The 22,577-nt window shown below is 39.8% G+C and overlaps 1 protein-coding gene across 1 annotated transcript; it reads left to right on the top strand.

Moving 5' to 3' along the window:
* Positions 1 to 8,491: 8,491 nt before the first annotated feature.
* On the top strand, positions 8,492 to 13,751 carry LOC137278189 (small ribosomal subunit protein eS17-like). The gene is made up of 5 exons (XM_067810386.1): positions 8,492 to 8,559; positions 10,871 to 11,022; positions 12,231 to 12,336; positions 12,834 to 12,899; positions 13,617 to 13,751. The coding sequence occupies exons 1-5, from the start codon at positions 8,557 to 8,559 to the stop codon at positions 13,695 to 13,697; spliced, it is 408 nt and encodes a 135-aa protein (XP_067666487.1). The 5' UTR covers positions 8,492 to 8,556; the 3' UTR covers positions 13,698 to 13,751.
* Positions 13,752 to 22,577: the final 8,826 nt, after the last annotated feature.

The following is a 22,577-nucleotide window of genomic DNA, read 5'->3' as shown; positions in this document are numbered from 1 at the left end:
AATGTCGTCTAGCGGCATTTAGAAGCTGTTATATATGACCAAGATCTTTTATGGATTAAGTTTTTCTTTAATTCTTGACACAGAACGTTTCGGGGTCATTTCAGAACCTTTCATCAAGATTCACGACCAAAGTGTTACTAAACATTCTCATTAAACACAAATTTGTCCGCATTCTATATGTTAATCATCAAAATACTTTTACTTTGAAATTTCTTGGGCCTCTTTATATCATATTAAGTTTGAGTTAAGTGCAACATTAACGTTATATCCTTTCATGTTTAGTCGTTATAATGCTAATATAGATGTACGAATGGAACAAGCATTTTGTTCACGTCTGCACACTTACACCCGTCGCTATGACGATTGATGGGTAATCCACCAATCAGTGGAGCAATCGGTAGACATTTGGCATATGTTTCGACGTCAAACAAAGCGAAGTCAATGTGATTTTATATTTCTCCCATGTTAAAGCTAGCTGCTAATAACAATGTCGGTCTGCACAATATATGCAATTATAATCAAACACTCCGCGTGACTGAGCAATACACGCCAAGTTCAATATGTGATACAGCCCAGACCTCTAGCATCAATACAATCATTGCAAAGTTATAATTCAGAGATCTCGCAGTCTTTTCCTCCTAGGCTTAATGAATGATTTACACCTGCCACTCCTTTGGTTTGTGAGGAGGCATTGGTGCCAGGAGAAAGTCCTTCCATGTCGATTTATAGAACTCACTGTGATTAATCGAAAAAAATAAACCGTTAGAAAATTGTAAAACATTCCTTCACTTTGTCGAACACAATCGCAAATCTCTAACAGGTCATGGGGAATCTATACGTATATCATATATTACCTGTGGCATCCTTTCTACATTATATACGCTTCAAATACCTTCGAATTTATAACATAAGTTAATATATCTCACGGCCGAAGGAAACGTCACCTCGCTCTTGTAACATGTCACAAAGCAACAATCTCACATTTTGAAAGTTTAACAATCATATTTGGAAAACTAACGGTTTTACAACATTCTGAATCGTGACAGTGCGAACTACAGATATGAATGAATACTCTATACAACTGAATCAAGGTATTCGAGCACCATCTGTTCTAAAGTGACGATAGGCAGTTTAATATCGTACATATCGTGTATGGTCACCCTTGCCATGTTTGCAAGCATGAACGCGACGTCTTGCAGATGATGTCAGTCGTCTGATCACATGTATCGGGATTCCCCACCATTCTTCACTTGTCGGTATTGGTGGCTATTGCTTGTTGATTTATCGTCCAAGGTGGCCCCACAGATGTTCAATCGATGATCGAGATGAGCTGGCCAAGGAAGTAACATCACATTCTGGGCACGAATGAGGTCCATACTGATGCGTGCCTTGTGAGGTGTGACCGTGTCTTGTTGGAACACGGTACGTTGATGACTCTGCACGGAAGGCACGGCGACTGGTCCCAAAACGTCATCGATGTACTGTGCAGTTGTTAGATTACCATGAATCACGTTAAGATCAATCTTCATTTCGTCACAAATCCCTCCCCAGACCATAACGCTTCCAACACCATAGTGGATTTTTGTTGTACGCAGCAACGTCATGTACGTTCTCCCCGTCTCCGCTATACCAATTGTCTACCGTTGGGTTTTAACTCTTTCGTCTGTAAGAACCCTGGACCAGAGAGCTCAACAATTCTCGCCACCTCAGACCTCGACGACGATGTTCCCGAGTCAACATTGGATTGTTCGTTTGAACAATTCATGAACCTTGCAACGTGGGACGGCGTCGCTCCCAAAGCCAGCATACCAATAGCTCGCTTTCTCTGCTGTGCTGTTAACCTCGGCATGTTTCCTTACTGCCATACGATGTGGTAATGAAATATATTATTTCTCTACACATTTTATACCTGAATTCAATACGGCTTTTTTACAAATGGATTTTGCAAAATTCAGTGCAAATTCAACATTTATACACAAATTACATGAATCTCGAGCAATTCAAAGGACTGCGCACGTTAGTTGCTTAACCACGGGGGTAATATATAATTTTGATACACATGTTCAATCATGTAGGGGTCAAGTTATAAGCATTAAAGAAACCCATTTATTAAACAGACCTGTCTTTAGTTGCACGTCCGTGATGCTGGCGGGGCTCTGTAACCACCCCTGGCAAGATGCAGTCCCATAACTAATATTTAGACAGTGAAGGTATTCAATGACAAATTACTTTCTGAAGGGGATGAGGTCCATACCATGTGAAAATAATTTGAACTCACAGCCATTTATTAATGCTATTTACGCCACCCCAACCCGGGGTTTAAATAGACTGGCCGCGATTACTCCTTGTTTGCTTCGTCATGCCGGGGATTGGGTGAAGGCAGGCAAACAATATCATGGACAACCATAATCACATGAATGCCATATACAAGCACGACATTAATGAACAATCATATACAGCCACAAACATAAAGATGGTTCAGTTTCGCCGGGTATCTCGCTCGCTAGATTATCAAAAAGACTAGCATCGGTGAGGGTGTCAAGCTGAGGAATCTTTCAAAGAATAATACTTTGAAATGTATCAAATCCGTCGTATCCTGATACGAATTTCCATCTGCTTGCGATAGAGTTTAGGTCATATCTATAGAACAGTACTAGATCTAAGTCAGTATCTCATCCGTTGTGTACATATGACATGCAGTGGTAAATATGATAGCGTGTTTGCTAACTTTTTAAAAAACATAACCATTCTAATTCAGAGGTCGATCCATTCGTAATAAAGACGAAAGAATGAACAGTCAAACTATGGAATCGACCCGCTGACAGTTTCTTTCTTTATCATCGCTTTTCATATATCTGCTAGCCGTGAAGATCCGAGTTAGAATATTGGCCTTCATGCTTCTCGTATGAGACGACGAACGGGATCGGTTGGTCATCAGTTGACTCATGTCATCTGTTCCCAATAGCGCAGATCGATGCTCATGCTGTTGATCACTGGGTTGACTGGTCCAGACTCGATTATTTACAGACCGCCGCCATATAGAAGGAATAGTGCGGCTTAAAACTAAACTCACTCAGATATCTGTAAGCGCATAGGTGATGAATATCTCTCCCGTCACGTGCGTTCTTTGGGTTTATTAAATGTAAGTAGCATTCAGACACTCATTTAGTTTCGTTCCACGTCGTGGGCTACCTGGGTCTAATAATCAGGGTAAGTTCTCCAGGCCCTGGAGAAACCTGAACAGATACGTCTGTCAGTGTTGGATTCCTTGGAATCGTCTGTTCATATTGTTCTGGGTCTAACATGGAGTGGCCTATACGATCTGTGATGGCATGCTCTGTATAAACTCCACTTCTGTCCTTCAAGTGCCACACATTGTTACCTGAAACCACGTTGTATTTTATCCTGTATAACCGTCTAGTGGTGCGACAGATCAACAATGGACATCTAAACACTTGGTTGATCACAAAGACTATACAATCGATAACTCACTCTTCACTTAGCGGCAGTTTCTGATTAAGTGGTCGGTCCTGAGGGCAGGAGACGCTATGTAAAAATCATTCATTATACAACGACGTGAAGGACCGAGTTGTAGTTGCATGGATATAGATGTGCCGTTGAAAGGAGTTTCCACCTAACACTCAACATCGCCAGTTTGCAGGGCTACATAGTAACACATTTACAAATATATTAGCAACTTAAGCTTCACAAAACGTAAACAATATACGCAGTCTGTACAAAATAATTCTGTAAGCTGTATTTCTAATTACCGCTGAAGTGTGCTAACTTTATTTCATTTATTTATCACATAAATACAGCAACTGTTTGGTTAGAAACAAGGAACTGAACATGTAGGTAGACATTAATAGTGCGTTTTGCGTATTTCAAGATAATCGATGATACGTCAACACCGATAATTGCTCTTGTAGAGACAACCATGTTACTCAGTACACAGTTGTCAGCCATCACCGTGCAGACAGCAGATATAAGTTTCATTCATGAAATTTGGTTTTAATGAATCATCGGTTGTGTTGCCTCGGGCATATTCTGCATCAAATTCATGAATTAGGTACACCCGTCCACCGGTGGAACATTTCGTCAAGAATTATGATTTCCTCATAACGATTCACTGATTTTCTAGCTTTACTTCCACTGTCCGAGAAACAATCCTACCGATATCAGATCTATAGTTCTCTACTTCTGGATTAAACCTGACACTGAACCTAAGATCAAGCGTGCGCATGCATGATTGCGATTCTGGGCCCTTTACGTACCCTGTGTGGTAAACAAGTGGGACTTCGGGTTTTCATCCCAAATTAAGCTGACGCATTGAAAAAACTGCTGCCCTAAGGGAACGTTAATCCGGACCACAGACTAATCCCGGCCACAGGGTGGGGAGAAGGAGGTATCTACATAACAACGAACGAATGACGGAATAGATAAGAAGCAAGATCTTTCATCAAGATCTGCCATTGTCCGATTTTCCTTTTGATTTAGTTCCCTCACTCTATAAGACATATTTGTCGACATCAGAGGTCTTTGCCGTCTCTGTCACCCTTTAATCAATGTGCTGAATGCATTGTTTCTTGGCATAAGTAACATTCACTCGTTCAATAGCTCGATAGACATGTAGTAGTTCTTTTGGTGTTTTTCAATAGAGGTTTCCTTTGAATTGAGAGACCCACTAGCAACTAACAGCAAGACTTAACGTCTGATGAGCGTGGCCAACGAGGCGTAGGTTTCGAGAAGTGGTTGTCGGGTATGTTCCATATTCTGATGCTTGGCAGTGATGAACAAGTCCACTCTAGCAATGAGGGCCTCGGATTTAACGTACAATATGTAGTTTGTATACTGATCCATGCATTGCTTGAGATACCTAACACGATGTTCATCAGCCCAGTGTTTGTCATCTGAATGTAAAACACATTGCAATACAATCAGAAATAGAAACAAACAGAACCAAGTCAACCATACATCTACCGGTATAGGGTCAAATACCATATGTAAGTTTATATTTATTGGCTAACACAAAGGAATACAGCATGAGACTTGAAAGGCTGCAACATTCGATATTTGCAGGCAGGTCGTTAGACACACAACTTTAGTCTCTTCAAAATGATATTCTAGCTTAAAGGGGTGTTTTTCAATGTTTTAGTTCATAAACATCAACATGATTTAACAAACTCTGGATAAACTCATGCCTTATTGTTGTGAAAGGTATGTAGATCCTTTCCAGTTCAGAATTAAGGTAACTGACGAGAGAGTATACTCACTGAATGGTTTGGACTCGATCCCGACTCCTCAGCCTCGTTGGATCACTAGCCTGGAGCTTTAGGCAACTCGCCGTAGCACTGCATTCGACTACATCATGTGTTTGATTGTCATTTCAGAAGTTGATGAATAATAAGAAAGTGGCGTTTCTTTGTGGATAACAGCTTCTTTATTATATGCTGATGCGACGTATCGGTATAGATTTTTTAACCGTTATGAAGCAAGCACTTCTGACAACGGTATAAGAATCTACACTGATATGTTGCATCATGATATAATAAAGATGTTGTTAAAGTATACTCAAGTCTTATTGAAGTCCATATGGCAGGGTGCCTTTCTTATTCGAATATACTGCAACTCCAGTTGATCGAGCGTTGCGGTGGTTGATCATAATTTTCATGAACTCAAGGCCACAAGGGCTTGTAAAGGCTAGAAACTGCCATCAAGGTATGTTCTGATAGTGATAAGACACCGTTAGTGGCAGTACATACATTGATGACAGTGTTACAAGCTTCTGTGTTCGCGGCGAGGTGTCACACCGCCCGTAAATACCATATCTTAATTATATGAACTTATAATAATCGTCGATCGCTGTAGTGAACACCATGACGAAAGACGCTGCCGTATACATACGTTGCACTGTATATTACACATTCTCTGAATCTTCAGTATCATTATCGATTATATCCGTGTCTTTTGCACCGATCAAATATCTGAATCACGGTGACACCGGGAACCTCATATCGCTGCCTGCATGTTTGTTTAGGATATCAACGGATATATTAATAAAATCAACATTTAACTATACTAGAAGAAAGGGAAGGAGAGTAGGGTATATGTTTGTACGACGCTCCCAGCCTCTGCAATGTTCTCACTATATCCCAGCAGTCTTTAAATATTCTGGTCTTTGTCAAATAAAAATACGTAGTGATGGATATTATAGGCTACGTAAAACGTAGGGCGGCCAACAATCAGGTTATCCCGACCATCGACCGAAATGAGTGTCCTCTTACAAGACTGATTCCAACTCGAGTGTGGATTATCTGCTGCGATTAATTTGGAATCGTAGAAGGGACATAATCGCATTGTCGCGCTTTGAAAGATATCATTTGTTAGTAGTCCAAAGCGCGACAATGCGAAAACACCACAGTTTTAAGGTGAATATGTCGCATTGTCTCATTGTCGCCCCATCTGTGTGGGAACCCCCCCCACCCCACCCCCCAAAAAAAAAAACCAAGCAAAACCCCTCCCCCAAAAAAAACAAAAACAAAAAAAAAAAAAAAAAAAAAAAAAAAGAACACAGCAACTTAAAATGCTCGTGAACACAACAATGTCCCTTCAAAGATTCAAATGATTAGGCTGTACAAATGCAACTTAAGAACGCTAATGGCTTCATTTACTCTCACAGAATGTACAGAGTTTCTAACGGTAATATACCCTGCTCACGTGACATCCACTTGTCGGGACAGGTCAATGATTACAGTTTGAGGTTGATATGCTTTAACTGACTCGGGGTCTTGACAGATTCGAGGATATTCATCTCCAATTCATGGTTAACACCCTGTAGTCACAGTTGAGAGAAACGCCAAATTTATTACTTGTATAATATAGCAAAACGCAATAGTCTGATCGAAGTACTAAACCGACCTTGGCGATTTGTGCTTCGGTAGTCAATACGTATAAAGTCAGTTATTGTTATTAAAACTCCTAAAAAAGTGGAGAAAATACACAGATACACTTCTGTTCCTTGTTGCATTGGGTCTGTTTTATTACCTGGTCCTCGTGGTACGCTTGTTGTCGGCCAAAGCCGAGCATAATTATATCAGAAATACAAAGTTAATGACTCGTCCCTATGTAGATTTTACGAGCGTTTCACACTATTCTGCAACGTTGGATGCCGTTTGTTTTAGAACCATGTTTCGTAAGGCCGGTTCTGATGTACTGCTTCCGAGGTAATGTATAAGAGATATAAACAATGGAACACCCTCGATTACTCAAAGTAATGCATGCTCATTCTTTGATGCATAAATGCAGAACAGAGATGAACAATGTTCGTCAACTCTTTTCCCTTTCTCCATTTCCTATTCTTTTAAATACTTAACACAATCACATGATAGGTATGATACCCTGGAATATGAAGTTCAACATAAAACAGACAGAATTCCACTGATAACAATTATCGAGGTATTGTCAAGTAAACAGTTAACTTACATTCATATTTTATCTATGCGCGTGACAACAGTTATACATGCATGGACAAGTGTGTGGAAGTGGTTTAGCTGATGTCTGCTGTCAAAATATTGCTGTATGACATCAGCTGGTCAGAAATCGAATAACAATAGTGAGTGAATTTAGTTTTACGCCGCGTTTAACAATATTCCAACAATACCACGGTGGGAACACCCGAAACGGGCTTCAAACATTGTATCCACGTGGGGAATCGAACCCGATCCTTCGGGCACATGCTTTAATTAACCACTAGAATACCTGTTAGCAGCTACACTGAACCGTCGCTAACACTGATAATACAGACGTTGCATGCCCATAGAACACTGTCCGATGTTAAAGTGTTACATCGGTGAAATGTCACGGTTTGTGGATATGTAAATATCGATATCTATCTCCACTGACCATGCTGACTATGATAGATGACATCATTGTTTGTTGAGGTATACATCGGTATCTACATTCGGTCATACTGTACACAGTCTGATCACCATGGTCACTTCACAAATCGCATCAGTTACACACTCAGTGACGGTCACGCAAATTACCTGAAACGCCCAGATCCTATGTGACGAATCTTCGGACTGTCAAAATGTACGTGGATACATTTGTGAGCTAAAAATAGAAATATCTTGTTCATTCGTGCATCACTCAATGTAGAGTATACAATGTACACGTCAGCCGTCTCTGATGCCAGTGGAAAGTGTATCTGACAAACTTCGAGCGTCTTGTGAAGCGTATATACTCTATTGTAGCATGGTTTATCATTTATCTGCAGGAACACTGGTCTCGAGTTAAAGAATCTGTTTTAACGTCTTCACAGTTGTGTTTATTTGCTGTCACGACAGTAAAACCCTATCCCTTCTTTTTATATTAGTTTTATTTCAATTATGCTGTAGCAGTAGCCCTATCAACGGCGTGAATTCGTCTAAAGCTGCCATAAGTTATTGCACTGGCGACATTTTCCAGCAATGATCCCTCCCTAGAAAATTTAACCAATCGTGGCTTTCTAAGGAATTTTGCCCGGTCCTTTCTCTTCCGCCTTGGTCAACTATCAACATGGTGAGATTGAAGTGACGGCTTTGAAATCAAGGCCCATCTAGCTTATTTTCCCATTTTATTTGCAAAATAAATACAACACATTACACACAATATATATCCAAATTGATGGATGACATAATTTAACTTTGTTCGGTCAGGCATATGTATAATCTGTACAGTTATGACCCATACCCGAACCGAAACTTCGTTGAAACCAAGATTATTTCACCCAGCAATGACATCTGCAGCGAATTCTCTGAAATCTTCACCGAAACACAAGTTTCTTGGCACACTGTTTTGTCAACCCTTTATCCAGTTTCAATATTGGGCTTTGAATGACTTGTTTTGACAGACAAATCTGAACTGTTTCGCTCAAAAGTATGCTCTTGCAAATCTACCAATTGACTTGTCGACTAAAATAGTAAAAAGTTTCATTTGATGTGGTCAGCGAATACCTCATTTTGACAGACAAACCGTGTCTTAATTCTGATTAGTTCAGACCCGTGAAGGTCCCGGGGTAGAATAGGCCTTCAGCAACCCATGCTTGTCATAAAAGGCGACTATGCTTGTCGTAAGAGGCGACTAACGGGATCGGGTGGTCAGGCTCGCTGACTTGGTTGACACATGTCATCGGTTCCCAATTGCGCAGATCGATGCTCATGTTGTTGATCACTGGATTGTCTGGTCCAGGCTCGATTATTTACAGACTGTCGCCATATAGCTGGAATATTGCTAAGTGCGACGTAAAACTAAAAACTTCAATACTTCTGTTTAGTTCATGATACTGTGTCCACGATACTCAACAGTAACGACCATAATGTGTCAAGCAGCATGTGTTGTTCAGACTTTGCTTTATTTTAATTCAAAGCAGTGTTGTTTTGCACAAATAAGGTTTGAATGGAAACACAATTAGCAGACTTGGTCAAGTTGTCAAGTAATGATTGATAGACTGTCTAAGTAATCATTGCCATATAAAATTTGCCCAACACAGCAGTCTAAGTAAACTTAGTCTCAATGTATTTCGTTACTCTCCACCTTGGAGTCTAACAAAACCTAGTAGAAGGTCGTGTCAGGTAACCTTTGAGCGACCAATGACCGTCTAATCAATCGTGAGACGGTTAAATAGATTTAACCAATCAGACATCAACTACTATTTAGGGATCAGAGGGACTTTCAAAATATTCAGGTCACTTACACAGATCTCTCCACAAACAAAAATCTGCATATACACAGTTATTTGACCTGCAGTATATACGCTTTGGGGTTTCTGTTGACATGGCTACCATTAGCTAATATTTCCGCAAGATAACATCCTTGAATATTGTCAAAACACTATTTTCAGCGAGTGTTTACTCAACATTGTCATGGTTGTACGTGTACCGTGTGCATCACCCGGAAGTGATCGTGCGCTAGATAGCATTCGAAATTGTTCGGGTACGAACTTTTTCGAGATAAAAAGTTCAAAAGGTATGTGCGAATATGCACTTTTGCGATTTGGTAAGCTGTGTTCTGATTGATCAATCTCAAAGGTTACCTGACGCGACCTCCCATAAGGTTTGTTAGCCTCAGTAGTGGAGCGTAATGAAAAGTACTGAGGATAAGTTTACTAAGACTGCCCAACACAGAATCTCCCAGCGATGTTTCAGGTTCCTGAGCATTGGCTGCATGTTAAATTAGCTCTTGTAAGAACTTGAGTCAGCCCTACCAGGTAAATGGTGCAACAGCACTTGTAGTTTCAGTCCCGATCAGGGTGGTGGGGAAGCCAAGTGGTTAATGCGTTTGCTCATCACACTTTTAGACCCACATGGGTACAATGTGTGAAGGCTGAAGCCCATTTCTGGTGTCCCCTGCCATGATATTGCAAGAATATTGCTAAAAGTACTCACTCTTACTCGCTTGGTCCAGATAATCTGTGTTCAGTTGAAGATTGAAATTCACAAAGTAACTGTAAGTGTAAACCATCTGCTTTCCAGACATTTGCATGCAAATACACACGCAAAAGTATTATAGATCTGTGCCTTGTGCATTGTATGTTCTTTAGCTTGGGTAAATGTTTGTCTTACTTACAACGTATGTACAGCAGGAACTGTACAGTGAATAAATGTTTAAAATAACTCAGCAGTTACCTTTGTTAGGAAGTTATGCAAATATGTAACTCACTTCGAGCAGCGTGAAAATATTGAAATTATATCTTGCAAGAAACAACAGAGCAGTATTTTGTGCGTGTGCTCTGTGATCCCAGTTCAAGTGAAAAGACCTTCATATGGTTGTTTTTTAGATTTTTTATCATGTTTGTTTTTTGTTATGTATTGAAACACATATTTTCTTTCAGGCGCGTGTTCGTACAAAGACCGTGAAAAAAGCTGCTAGAGTTATTATTGAAAAGTACTACACGAAGTTGACCCTTGACTTCCACACAAACAAACGTGTCTGTGAGGAAATAGCCATTATCCCCAGCAAGAAACTCCGAAATAAGATTGCAGGGTAAGATACTATGAAGGGATAGAAATACACACAAGCCACATAACCATTGCCGAAGGGCAGTTATTAGTACTAACCTGTATTTAACAGTGTCTTGCTATGTCGGCTTATCTTGTTTTAATTATAGGTACATGCTGATTAATAATAATTGTGACCACCACTGTCCGGATACACAGCTTATAGTTATAGTTCTTTGTAATTCAGTGGAACAACATAAAGGCATGAAGAGGTCTTTAGAATGTATGGACTATAAGTTACACTTTTATGTGAGTCTTTTATTCTTTCTTTTCTTCTTATTTGTCATCATATGTATGTGATTGATCAGGAGCAACATGTTATGGCGAGGTCTGGTTTTAAGAACATGGTTTCCTTGAAATCTTTTTGCGCTGGAAACTGTAATTTACTTGTCTATTCAAAGGTGATTATAAAAGAAGCAAGTAATTTTGGGTTTTGTGGAATAGTAGATTTGAAAAGTTGGATGTTTAGTCCTAGGCCAAATGCTAGAAAAGTCCCTATCTTTTAGGATCTCTTAGCAGCAGTAAACGTGTTATTCAGTAATTAGTATGACACCTCCCACCCTCCAAAAATTCTTGTTGATGTGTAACTACCAACAGGACGTATCAGGTTTCTGAAAACTAACTGGGTTCAGTCCACTGTTAAAACAATGTCCACATGTTCATAGACAAACTGCTTGAGTATTGATCACATTGTCTGATGGGTGTTGACAAGCACTGGTGTTCAACACTGTCAAGATATGCAGTATGGGTGATAAGGCTGAGTGTATCATATTACCTGATTTTGATGCAATGTCTACATTTGGCCTTGGAGTATATTGTTTTGATGCTTTGCTTTGAAGTGACAAATGACTTGAGTGCTTGTGTTCAGACCTGTTTGTTCACATTTAGCTCATTCATATTAAAAAATACAGTTGTCAAAAGTACAGTTTTGAACAATCTAAGCATACTAATTGTCAGTATTGTATTTTCGACAAATTACTACTTTAACTTTTGTAAAAAAGTAAGAATGAAAATAACAAAATAGAATAATGTATCCCATGGTGTGGAGGACATTAGCATTTGTCCTCGGTAATGTATTTACGATGACTCTAGACTGACTGAGTGTCCGCAAGTTCAACTTTACAAAGCCTTATTTATTTGTTGGCATGTCATGGTAGTTTGTGTGGCAGATTGTCATGTGGGTGGTTGTTGCAGATTTGTCACCCATTTGATGAAGAGAATCCAGCGTGGCCCAGTGCGAGGTATCTCCATCAAGCTGCAAGAGGAGGAGAGAGAGAGGAGAGACAACTATGTGCCAGAGGTACGTTTGCAAGCTCCACCCAGGGCACTGAATATTAGCAGTTCATGCATAAAATTGCCTTTTTGTGGTGGGAGCATTGGTCCAGAGTCCGGAAGGTTGTGGGTTCAATCAGACGTTAAATGTGATACTTGTCGTTCTGAATGTTGCTAGGCATTGATGGGTAGAAAGACGACTGGTTGACTCGAGTTGGTATGATATGTGAAAGTAAGGTATTTAATTTATGTTTATCTGTGGCATGGCGTGTCGATGAGCAAGCACTATAAAACAAGCTGAAGTTTCAGCTAGTAAAAGCAGCCACACATAAACATGCATGCAGATCGTGATATGAGTGAAATATTTCTTCATTAAATGTTAAAGCCCATTTCACCCCGCCAGTTCGGACATGGGATCCAACAGACAAAAACAAACTTGTATCTTTACCTGAAACATTATTTCTGAAATCTTTGTAGAAGTTCTCTTGTTACGTGTTGACGGAGATGTACAATTTTGTTTTGCAGGTTTCTGCTATTGATGTTGACATCATTGAGGTTGATCCAGACACCAAGGAGATGTTGAAGTCTCTGGTGAGATTTGCCAAATGGTTTCTTCAAGTAAATACGTGCATACAGACAGACCTACACACACATTTTTTAATGTTTTTGTGCGGAGTATTTGAACAGGCTTGTGCTTATTCAGTAGAATTTGTGCCTATTGGGAGCCGCAACTTTCACATGTTATGATATTAGCAAATGCTGATTACAAGAAGATTCAGCAGACACCCTATGTCAATTACTGATCAGGGATGTTTATGTTCATTATGTTAGGTCATGGCATTGGCTGATCCAATGATCAGTTCTGTATGAAGGGATATGCAAGAGAGATGAGTTTTTAGTCACTGAGGTAATGTAGTTATATAAAAACCTGTGAAAGATCAGACACGGCTGTTGTGTGTGCTGTATTTTGGGTATGACCTAATTTGATAAAGCTGCACAGCTTTTGCACACTCAACCAAAATGGCTTACCCACCCATTTACCTCTTTATGGTAAATGAACACAGAAGTGTTTATGTTAAGTGGCTGCAGTGATCTGTGAGCCAAGAGTTCAACATTAGCTTTCAGTGGACATTGCACTGAAATTGCCAGGTGTGTTCAAGGCTAAGGGAGATAACTCCGTAAGCTATTTTTATTGCAGCTGTGAGGATGTTGTTGGTGGCTTTTCAAGTGTCATTTTTCACATTAGTCATTCCAATCTGTAGCAAGTATTTCATTGACTCACACATGAAAATCAAAATCTAATTTCAGGACTTTGCCAACATCCCTGGCCTGCAAGTTACACAACCGATCAACTCTGTCAGCTTCAGGGGAGGTAACCAGCGTAACTAAATGTTCTGGCAATTTGTGTAAAGAAAGGGGAAATAAAAAAAAATCAGAAAACTATGTTGTTGTATTTTCTAAGATTAACTGACCCCAAGCTATTCCTGATCTTTTAATACAAAGGGCGAAGGAATAGCTTGGTAATTAATGTGTCTACTTGTCAAGTTGAAGACCCAGGTTGACAGCCCACATGTGCTTAATGTGTGAAGTCAATTTCTGGTGTTGTCTGACATGCTATTGCTTGAATATTGCTGAAAGCAGCAACTAGCTCGTTTTTAATAGTGCCATCAATAGTGTTGTGACATACTTTTGTTTAACATCTTCCTTAAGTTGTTTTGTGTAAGACAGAATGAACTCAGCTAAATAGCAGTTTTTGTACCTGTATTAAATGACAAACTGTTTTTACAATAATACATTATGAGTGTATCTGGTTGGAAAAACAATGATATGCATCTTAAGCATTTTGGACATTACTTATCCTGAGTAAAAAACTGACATTGAGATTGCTTTTAGATTACAATTATTATTTTGATTATGGTATTTTATTTTGTAGTGTAAACTGAGTTCAACCGGCATACTAGAGAGAGGTGATTAGGTGACTCACTCTGTGGGTGTGGTTTTGATCCCTAATGGGATTCAACCCACCAAAAGTTCTAGAGTCTGTACTTTACTAAGGATGTGTAACCCCAAATATAACTTTTTAATATCATATTTCACCCCATGAATATTTTGCTTGTTTCAAATTCTTCCCAATACTTGTGACCATACAAATATCTTGCCTTGCACTTATTCTCTTTGGCCTGGTTTTGTAAAGACATTGTCATTTTGATGAAATTTAAAGACTGAGTTTCAAACCTACACAGATGTGGCTTCCTTGTCTTGTGAAGGCTGTCTTTTGATGCTTAGCAATGCAGTGTTCAAGTACTCATACATTCCATGAAATATCACAAAACTGTTTTATCAGTGTATGACATTTGGCCATTGTGTGAAGTATGTTATGAAGTCTATGATAAAGTGTATGGTGAATTTGTATAGCCTACAAAACACATTTTTGAAATACAGTTCTCTTTTAAATCTAGGGTTTAATTTCCCACTATCCGTCAGGTTCCCAGAGGAGGGGGCTTTCCACAGAACAAGCATGTGAATGGGGTAGTTTAATACAGGGTTCAAGTTTTTAGACAGGCTAGGACAGTAAGGGCCCCCTTGGCCTCATGCTGTGCAGGGCTAGAGCTGCATACTTATTTGGCGTTAACATCACCACATTGACCATTATATTTTCAGAAAATAAGTAAAATCTGAAATGTGATATGTGCTAATTAAACGCTTTTTCATCCGATTATGTAGCAAAAAGTGTTGTTGGACATGTACCGTAAGGCCCATGTTTGTTTATGTAGTAAATTTCTAGGTTAACCTTTAACATTGCAAGACAGTTAAGAGGCACCTGTAGCCCTTAAAAGTCCCGTCACTCATGGACAGGTTTAACATCTACACTGCAGAGGAGGAGCCAATGGGAGACTAATTGGAAACCCATGTTTTTTTGTGGGGAGGTTTGCACCCAGGCCTTTATAGTATTCACTGGTGAACGACATTTTGCAGCATTTTGCCTTTATGCTCTCCTGTAGCTCTCCTTGGAGTGGATGGCAAGTCTGGAAAATTCACTAAACTGCAGTAGGAAAGTTGTTTGAAGTCACCTTAATCTCAAGCTATAAGGTCGTTGATTTGACCCCCGCCGTGTCATGGACACACATGTTGATCACTGGATTGTCTGGCACATACTCTATTTTTTACGGAGAGCTGCTAAGTAACTGGAGTATTTCTGAAAGCGGTGTGAAACTAAGCTCATTCAATTGTTCAGTGCCTGATTTGGGCATTAGTAGGTAAAACAAGGAGTTGGCTCGGAGTCAGGATAATGTGTCTGCGTGGGGTATTCATGCTCAACTGTGGCATGATATCTCAATGAGCTAGCACTACAAAGCCGGCTTAAGCGTGAGCAGGTACAAGCAGCCACACCTACACACGCATACGCATGCATGTGAGCGAGATATTCTAAAGTGCGGCGTTGAAGTTTAATGAAACCCTATTTCACATCACCTCATCTCAAGCAGTCTTCTGTGTTTGATACTTTCATGGAACTTTGATAGCCCAAGAGTTGCTTCCATTTTGCTTACAGTATTCCAAACACCTGAACACCTCCTTTGTCTAGGAGTTACGTCACCTGCCATAGGAGCGTAAAGTCAGAGGTCCGATGCCACTATTTTTAATTCACTGACAATGGGAAAAGACGGGGCTGTCCGGTTCGGAATCTGATCATTATTTCCATTGGTTATCCATGTTAAAGTTACGGTATTTATTTTGATCTCCATGAGCTGGCTCTGGAAAATATAGATGACGTTTGTCTGGGCAAGCACATACACACCTTGACTGCAAGTGCGCTAATACTGACCGCGACGATAGACTATTTAAGATAAGTGAGTTGACGCCCAGTATCTCCTTGATTATGAATGAACTTTTAGCACCTGTATTTCACAGATGATCATGAATGTGACCTGCGTCACCTGGTCTTCCCCCTAACCTTCTGTGCTTGTCCCAAGCATTCCTGAACACTTCCTTTTTGTCCAAAAATATATTCATGCCATGTACGTTTCGAGTTAAAGTCTCCTTTTCTGAAACCGCACGCAACCTATTTCTTGTGTCCCCAGCCGTGATAAGCTTGAATGTTGTTAAAAGCGGCGTATAACCTGTTTCATTCCCTCGCTCTCAGTGGGCATTCTGGAGGTATGAGTATGACATAAGGTGTTGGCGTCTGTTTCTCCGCAGTGCTATACTTGACGAGGGTATGGGAGAACTTACGTGCAGGGATTGCTATTAGTATTACTTGAACTTCGTTATCAAAACAAATCTACCATGTCCGTTACTTCGGAAGAATAGGCCCCAAGGACTACAGGGGGTTACAAGAAAGGAAGCAACCATGTTACGACAGTATGCAGACATTATGGTATGTCTTGTTTACATTCGTTACATACCACCTAGCTGACGTATTGCAGACTGTGACCTTGAGTAGTCACAAAAATATTGATAAAACTATTGGAAGCGTACGTAAAATCCTTCGCTTGGTCGTTTATCTTGGCAAACACCATTCTCTTCCCACAGAGGTTACTTGTCATATCTCTTCCTACGTAACCTCTGTGGGAAGAGAATGGGCAAACACCAGCTTTGAAAGAATTGCGACTCATCTTTCGTATACTGTATTCAACGAAAGACAGAAATCCAACAGTTTTCATATTAATCTGTTTCATTGAGTCGTTTTGCTGTCTCACAGGATGGACATAGTGTGTAAAATAACAAAACACAAATGCATGTGCTGATGATGTGCTATGCATTTGTTTGGTCCCGAGTTGAGAACAAATTCTGCGAAAACAATGGAAACGTACTACTCGCCATATCCATATAGAGTGAATGAGTGAGTGAGTTTAGTTTGACGCCGGTTTTAGCAGTATTTCAGCAATATCGCTGCGGGGATTATTGCGAAAAGCGGCGTAAAACTAGCCTCACTCGATGTGAGAGGTACATGTGCTGAATGGTACGACGTTCGGACTGTTGTTGACTTAAGTTGTTCCAACTTGCTGTTACTAAAGTTGCTGTAAATTTCATACCCTAATATTTACAACAAATGATAAGCGAATTTCCATGGAAAATAGCTTCTTTTTGTTGTTGGGGATATTTGTAACTGACCAACCATGTGTTTCCCAATGCTTTATCTCCGATATCACGTGGGACCAAACTGATGACATTCTATAGATGATGTTAATCGGTGTTCCTGCCATCAACCACTGATGTGTTTTATTCTGTTATGTTTATGGAACGATTCTGATGTTTAAGACACCGGGGTCGGTAATGTGACGCTTGACAATTGCGCATATTTTTTTTGTTTGTTTCCTCGTGACTTCCTGGATGTTAATACTTGCAAATTGTTTGACGTCGACGAGAAGAATACAACATACAACAACTAACATCCGTGATCCAGCGTGCCACAGTGTGAAACATTATTGATGATGTTGTTTCTGTCAGTGAACCTTGATGCTGAATACGAACTATCTTGAGATCAATCACCCTCGATTATCCAGTTTCTCATATTTTCCATGTTGTTGTGGAAGTTTCGATTATACCAGGTATTCTTCATTCGCTTATGATAACTAATTAGATATCATGGACGCAAAACTACTCACACGAACGACAGACATCATGATCGTAGACGTTTAAATGAGGGGTGGGTATTGTGACATCTCATACCGAACAAACCTGCGATGGTGTGTGGATCAAAGTCCTAATAAAGATAAATGCACTGCACCTACAAAGTCGAAGAAGCATAAAATGGCTGCACAAGACCGTTTGTATCCTAAGAATCCATAATTAGGTATTCTGATATGCAGACGATGTATCAAACGTGTAATTGACGTACTGTTCTTTAATTTGATTATGTCCAGTTAACCGCCCCTTGTTCTGGCAACAGTTTGTAAAACCTAATCCCTGACTGGGTAATTTTGTGTTCAGACACATTGCCTCAGTGGAGACTGGGGTAAGAAAAGTTGTAAACATGTACCAAAAACCATATAAATTGATTTTCAGAGATGTCTGAGACATCCATATTCCTTTATGTACTGGATTATGTGAATTTTAATTTTTTTTCACGGTATCATGTTTTTCAACATAAATCCTGCAAACCTTTGGGAGATGTGTCAGTACAGTTACGATACAGTCTAAGTAAACTTCGTCTCATTGTATTTGGTTACACTAAAAGTACTGAGGATAAGTTTACTTAGACTGAGTAACAATACAGGTTTTTGTCTCAGATGTAACACACCTGTCCTTGTATATCTACCCCTGCGAAGAAGTATTCAGTTGAAAATGCAACGAATTGTAACCTCCGAATGAGAGGTACAGTTACTTTTCCACCAGCTCACTTAGCATCCTGGGCGGGTAAATAATATCCAAAGCACTTGAATAACATGTAGATAGTATGCCGATATTTTACATCGCGTGCTGTTTCAGATTGTGTTTATTGTAATGACATTGATTGATGAATATACATAGTAGTATATATATCTGAGTCAAGTCCGTCATAACCTAATCGGCAATCACATTGTGGTATTTTGTTCTGTGTCTATCATCTGATCTTTGTGATGTCCAAAATAGGTTAGAAACAATTATGCTATTTATCAAGCCTCTCTGCAGTAAAATCCCGATCGTCTGAGGAATAAACACATACTTTCTTAATTGTAGATCGTCTATTTTCTGTGATAACATTTCAGTTAAATGGTATGTGTCGAAGGACATTGAATCCCATTTTGCCACAGAAATATATTGAGTTTCGGGGAACTCGCCCATCGATGGCCAAAGAGCAGACAGAAAATGTTGCCTTAATTCTAGTTATCCCCTTCTGAAGAAGACTATCAAATATCCCCGGCAACGTGTACTTGAACAAACGTGGTTTGCATCCAACCCGCTTGAGTGTCTGCCAAGCAACAACCAATACCGAGACATCTCGTACATCACTCCGCCAGGCAGTTCAAATAACAGCGCCAAAATAGTTTAATCTGTTTGTAGGAAGCAAAAACAAAGTGGCCCAGTCCCTTGGGAGCCCCCGCCTATGTATAGAGCGCGTTAAGGCTGATTGTCTCACACTGACCCTCTTTCCGCAGTGACACATGACTGGCAGAGCGGGGGATTTATTTAATAAGGTAGTTACTCTAGTACAATGCTGAAAGGTGGAGAGATATATTTTCCACACGAATTTCTAGGTTTAGATTTATGTTGTTACTGTTATGGCAGAGTGCTGTAATGTATGTATATATGCGTCTAGAGGGACGACGGAGAGAGTAGTGACGTGTGCGGTGCTGCAGACCGTGAAACAATTTCTTCTACTCCGTCTAGCATGATTGCTGAGACTAACAGTTGTATTGACTTCTGCAATCGAATCACCAGTTTTCATTATTACTCGCCCATGAAACAAGAGATGAACTTGGTGACTTTTCTAATCAAATGATAGACTGAACCTTTTTAAATTTTCTGTATGTTTTTTTGTATGTACTTTGATTTATTTTAAAGTAATCAGTGATATTCTATGAAGCACAGTTGAATGTTTAAAGGCGCTTTCACGTAGAAGGAATTCGTTGATATTTAAGTTCTATCTTAAAAAGCTACACTGTTTTGGGTGATGATGAGTAATAAATCAAATGCTTTATGAATGTATTTTACTCTTTCTGAAGAAAATTAGACCACACGAATTATGCATGCACAGTAATCCCGATATACCCACCATGAAATGCCCAGTCATGTGATGGGATTCCGACGTCGGAACTTCTGATCCTTGGTCGGACGCACTGACCACAAGATCAACAATGTTAACCCCGTCAGAGAGCTGACAAGGTAAAGATATCATCCGTGGCCTTCTCCAAGCTCCGCTAAGCATACATAAATTAATGCTTGCAATGTCTTATTAGAGAAATCGTTCACCAGCTCTTGTCTTATCGGTAATATCTGTGTCATATTTTGGTGATGATTAAAATACATTAACTGTATTCAGAGATACATCGATACAGCCGATTGACTGGCTTGTCACCCTCTCTTGTGTTCTTCAATCTACTTGTAGGACACGCCCGACACCGAGTTGCTGAAACAGTGCCACCGCTTACATCATTACTATGTGGGTGTATACGTGACAGTGGGTCGTATGACATAGGCTTGAAGTATGATACTGAAACTGTTGAGTTGTTACACACAGACTCATGGCGAAAGCATTGTAAAACACTTTCCGAACAATCATTCCTAACTCCGAAATATGGCGTAAATCATTGACATCGAAACATAAATGTATTTGTCTGTTCCCAACTTAACTGGTGTTCCTGTTTTGCAAGTAATTGCATGACTATGGATAACATTCAATCAATATTCTTTTGATGTCAGCGGCAGACAGTTTTAAGAAGATTTTTCAAAATGCCTTGTCCGATACATTTCGTTTGTGCAAACCTTTTGTTCGTTACTTGCCATATATGATAGTGAAGGTCGTTTCAATGTCAATTCTTCTACTTAAACCTACACAGACAAGAATGCGTAAAATCTAACTTTGCTGACTTTTTACAAAGTCCCAAATAATACAGTTAACTTAACATGATTCTTCGTCGTGGCATTTCTTTGTTCTCTGCAGCAGGAGATGGTCGATTGATCCAGTGTTTTTTCGTCAACATGAAGGAAGGAAATTGCTTTTTGACATACTATATTTATATGGAGAGCTGGATCGAGGTTCCTTGCTTGTCAGATAGTAAATCGTAAATGATAGCCATTTAATAAGGCATTGATTAGTTCCGATGGCCGTGTAAAGCCGTGGACTTGCTTCTTTTCTGATGTCGAAGGCGATAAGACTATGGATGAAGTATGGCGAATCAATACGATTTTATATGCTGTACATCTGACAGAGGGATTGCATATGGAATATTTCAAAAGTAGCTGCCATACCTCAGCGGACGTGGAACGAACGAGATGCAAACCTATTTTGGAGAAGATTGGATCCTTATTTTAAAGGCTTATGTTCTGCGTCCTGCAGATACTGGATCGAAACTCAATTAAAACTAGGTTATGTGTAGATCGAAGTTTGGGTAGGAATTCAGGCGTCAGAATACAAATGATGTGAATGAATGAAGAAAAACATGAATTAGGTTTATCGGTTGAGTTTGCTCAAGTGTGAAGATAGATGGGAGAAGGAAAATGGCCATCTTGTGTCTTTCTGGCCGTGAAGAGATGCCACGAGATGGGGAGTGTGATATAGGAGTTGTTTGTCGTAGTGCCCTTTGTTTCATTGATACTCGACGTGAATGAACGTCATTTCTAAAGTGTGTAAATGAAAAGCTTGAAGCAATCTGCAAAAATATTTTAAATTCTGGAAGAAACAAATATCAACTCCAGCTTTTCACATCGACCAGTGTGCTGTGAAGTGTGAACTATCAGATTTGAACTTACCCTGATGGCGTGTTTCAAGTCGAATTTTCTTCTGTTCTCATTAAGAAGCTCTTCAGGATGGACATTATTCTTAAAAATTTACATATTTGTTTCCAGCTGAAAGGAATGTTTCATATATTTTGGTTCGATATAATGATGACAGTTATAGCTTTGAGTGTAGCCAAACATTTACTCTAGCTCCGTACGTCGAGTGAAAATGGCTTTGTGCCGCCTTTAGACATTAAAAAATCACAGAACCATCAGAAATCAACGGACGTTTTGAGATTTAAAAGTCAGGATCGAACACTGGTTTATACCACTACGTAATAAATGGGATAGCAATGACGTCGTGACTTCATTTGTGTGTATCCCTTGGACACACCGGGTAGCTCAGAATGAGGATCCTAATTGCGCAGATTGATGCTCATGTAGTTGATGCTCATGTAGTCGTTTGTTCACAGACCACCGCCATATGGCTGGAATACTGATGAGTGCGGCGTAAAACTAAACTCACCATGCCCGTGGTCGTGGGTATATGATGAAGGCCATGACGTCGCTGCTGGCACGCCCTGATTAACATGACTACTATACCAATGGGCGTTAGACCCAACTCACATACTCAGTCAAATTGTGTAGCTTTCAACAACATGGGCCCTCAAAATGTCCTAACTGATCTTCACCAGAGAATATTCGTTTTCGGCCATTTAATTTATAGGACGCCTCATTTGTTTTATCGATACATTCCAAATGGACATTCATGTAATGTATGCTTGTACAGGTTGCCATATTTGTAGTTGTAATATACAGCATGTTGTACAACACGATGCTTGAGCAGGAAGGCAAATAATAGCCAATCATATCGGTTTGTTGAACGGAGGCTATCGATTATGCGGTACC

The sequence above is a fragment of the Haliotis asinina genome, chromosome 3 (genome assembly GCF_037392515.1).
Source record: "Haliotis asinina isolate JCU_RB_2024 chromosome 3, JCU_Hal_asi_v2, whole genome shotgun sequence".
Classification (NCBI taxonomy): domain Eukaryota; kingdom Metazoa; phylum Mollusca; class Gastropoda; order Lepetellida; family Haliotidae; genus Haliotis; species Haliotis asinina.
The sequence above is the reverse complement of the archived record's forward strand: the minus strand, read 5'-3'. Positions and strand labels throughout refer to the sequence as shown.